This window comes from Antrostomus carolinensis, unplaced genomic scaffold, assembly GCF_000700745.2.
Source record: "Antrostomus carolinensis isolate BGI_N321 unplaced genomic scaffold, ASM70074v2 scaffold43559, whole genome shotgun sequence".
NCBI lineage: Eukaryota > Metazoa > Chordata > Aves > Caprimulgiformes > Caprimulgidae > Antrostomus > Antrostomus carolinensis.
The window spans coordinates 1-3,296 of NW_010340185.1; the positions used below are offsets into that span (position 1 = coordinate 1).

The window sequence follows — 3,296 nt, forward strand, 5'->3', positions numbered from 1 at the left end:
GTGCCCGCCGAGGAGTCGAATAGCACCGACAGCAGCAAAGCTCCCAAAGTGAACTGCGAGGAGAGAAACATCACTGGCATCAACCGCTTCACGCTGCAGATCCTCAACGTGTCTCAGGTAAGTGGATTGAGGGAGGCCAGCAGGCCAAGGGAGGGGATTCTGCCCCTCTACTCCGCTCTCCTAAGGCCCCACCTGGAGTGCTGTGTCCAGTTCTGAAGCCCCCATCACAAGAGAAACATGGACCAGTTAGAACGAGTCCAGAGGAGGCCACCAGGATGATCCAAGGGCTGGCGCAGCTCCGCTGGGAGGACAGGCTGAGAGAGGTGGGGCTGTTCAGCCTGGAGAAGAGAAGGCCCCGGGGAGATCTTATAGCGGCCTCCCAGTACCTGAAGGAGCTCCAGGAAGGCTGGGGAAGGACTTTTCATAAGGGCAGTTAATGACAAAACAAGGGGAAATGGGTTTAAGCTGAAAGAGGGGAGGTTTAGATTAGATATTGGGAAGAAATTATTTGGTGTGAGGGTGGTCAGACACTGGCCCAGGTTGTCCAGAGAAGCTGTGGCTGCTCCTCCCTGGAAGTGTTGAAGGCCAGGTTGGATGAGGCTTTGAGCAACCTGGTCTAGTGGAAGGTGTCCCTGCTGCTGGCAGGGGGGTTGGAACTGGATGAGCTTTAAGGTCCCTTCCAACCCAAACCAGTCTATGGTTCTGTGATAAGCAGATTGCCTGGCTGTTGTTATTTGAAGGCAGGAGGGTGGTGTAAATATTGATAAATATTGTCAAGTACCTGACTGATTGCTGAATGATCCATTCCTGAACAGAATTTAGAATCTGACCATGTTTGTTTTTCTTCTGCTTCCTCTCAGGACCTGATGGAATTCTTAAACCCAAACAGCAGTGACTGTACCTTAGTTTTGTTCTATACCCCGTGGTGCCGCTTTTCTGCCAGCCTGGCACCTCATTTCAATTCTTTACCCCGAGCATTTCCAACTCTTCGCTTCCTGGCACTGGATGCATCTCAGCACAGCAGGTAACTCACCCTTCCTGTGCTCCAGCATCAGTTTATTTCTATTAGCAGCAGCTTTTGTGTTTTAAAAACACAAGTGATTTATTTTGTTTGTTTGTTTTTCATATAAAGTGACAATTTAATTTAGTCAAACCGACACTTGCTGTCTCAGGACTATCTTTGTTTTTTTCCTCCTGTGGTTTTATTTTCCTTCATGCTTTGTATTTGCTTTATGTCCTCCAGTTTATCAACTAGATTTGGAACTGTGGCTGTACCAAATATCCTCCTTTTCCAAGGTGCTAAACCTATGGCTAGATTTAACCATACAGACAGAACGCTGGAAACGCTGAAAGACTTTGTTTTTAATCAAACAGGTATGTAAATCAGCCCTGATGTGTCAGTGGGAAGAACAAATTGGCTTTTAGCTCCAAAATGGGCTTCCCTCTCCCTGCTGTTTGTTCTTTAAAATGAATTTCATGAAGACCCTGAGAGAACCCGCCAAGCTTTGTATCATCAGTTGCTGTCATGAGCTGGATTTCAGGGTGTGTTGGACATGGAAACTCAACTCATGGGGCTGCTGTCACAGAATAGGGGGAAAACAGGGGGGTTTAACTAAATATTAAACTAAATATTGCCCAAATATTTAATTGGAGAATAAAGGCAGATGAACCTTGGGATCATTGTCAGTGCCATGTAAAGCTGACAGCAGCTGGGGGATAAGATGGTTTCAGTTCTTGTGCTGGAGGAGACAAAAGGATTCCAGTTTCCATGATCTGGCTGTCTGTGTTATGAGCTGAGCAGCAGCCAGCTCTCAGTTCCTTCTCTGATTCTGTAAAGAAAAAACAAAATGAAACAAAAAACATCTATAGGCCTATGAGAGCCAGGAATTTACATTTGCTAATACAACAGAAATATTCAAAACACCACAAACAAACAAAAACCTCCCCAAAAAAACCCTCTACAAATTTACACAAGGCTGTGCTGTGGAAGGACAGAACAATCCTTCTCTTATTATGAAAATACACAGAAAATCATCATGTTTTTATCTAAATAAACTATATGCTTAGACATATTTTAACATGTAAGGACCACGTCACCAAAGTTTTAAGTCTTAACTGTTCATGCACCTTAGTCTGAGAACAAGAATAAAGCTGCAAAGAGAACCAGATTGTCTGTATTTAATGATTATTACTGGTGTTGATGAAGTGTTTTTTGGGGTTTTTTTTAGGTATAGAAGCTAAAAGTGACGTGGCTGTGACCGAGGAAGATTGGGAAGGCCCCTTGCCTAGTGTTCTGACCAAAGGCATCGACTGGCTGCTTCTCTTCTCCTTGCTTTTCCTGGCTGGCTTTGTCACGTACGCTACCGTTCGCACGGAGAGCATTCGGTGGCTGATCCCGGGGCAGGAGCACGAGCATCAGGAATAATCTGAGACAGAATTTCCTGCTTATTGGTAAAGCGGGAATTGAGATGGATTAGAAGGACGTAAGAATGTACTGTTGAATTTGTTGGTTGTTAATTTATAATCTCGACTAAAAATCTGCTTTATTTATCAACCACTGAATGTGTAAAAAGCAAATTGACGGCGATTAATGTAAGTAAACAAAAATGGAACAAAAACCACCATGAACTAAAAATATTTATTAAGCTGCTCTGATGGGCTTGTTCTTGATGGACTTTAACATCAATAGGTGATACTGTTCAACCAACTTTCCTCCTCTGAAGAAGTCCCTGAGCTTTGTGGATCAAGTGAGATTTTTACAGCCCTGTATGCGTGGCACTGCTTGTCACAGGAGCAGAGTTGTTTCCACTCTGGTGGATCTTCAGATCTTTTCCAGATCCTACAGACGTATGAACTGAAACTTCTCCGTGAACAACGTGGTAAGCGCTGTAGAATCGGGGTGTGTTAGCCCACACAGGTCATAACTCAGTTTTTAACTCGTGTATTCCCAAAACAGAACATTTTAAAGGAAAACACTGGTGAATGGTGATGTTGCTAAATTAATTTGACTGTCAGTAAAATGAACTACAAAGAAAAAGATGTTTTTTTTTAAAAAAAAGTGTACTTTGAATGAATTATTCCATCATCTGCCAGCGATAACCACGCAAAAGCGTGTTACACAGCTCTTGGCAGGGTGACTGGTTCCCACCTTTGCTGCTGGTTTCCTTGTTCTGTGAATTTCAACTTAGTGGCAGTTCTTTATACAAGTTAGAATAACTGCCAAAGCTCACCTCATCATTTTTGTGTGCGTATACACAACTTATTTACCACATTCCTATGGAATTAAATTGCGTTCA

General features: G+C 43.3%; 1 protein-coding gene across 1 annotated transcript; it reads left to right on the top strand.

Annotated features, from left to right (window-relative positions):
* Positions 1-3: 3 nt before the first annotated feature.
* TXNDC15 (thioredoxin domain containing 15) lies at positions 4-2,425 on the top strand (the record flags this gene model as incomplete). The annotated part of the gene is made up of 4 exons (XM_010176085.1): positions 4-117; positions 861-1,024; positions 1,244-1,374; positions 2,229-2,425. Coding segments are annotated over 4 exons (606 nt in total), but the record flags the coding sequence as incomplete, so codon positions are not given.
* Between the last annotated feature and the right edge of the window lie 871 nt (positions 2,426-3,296).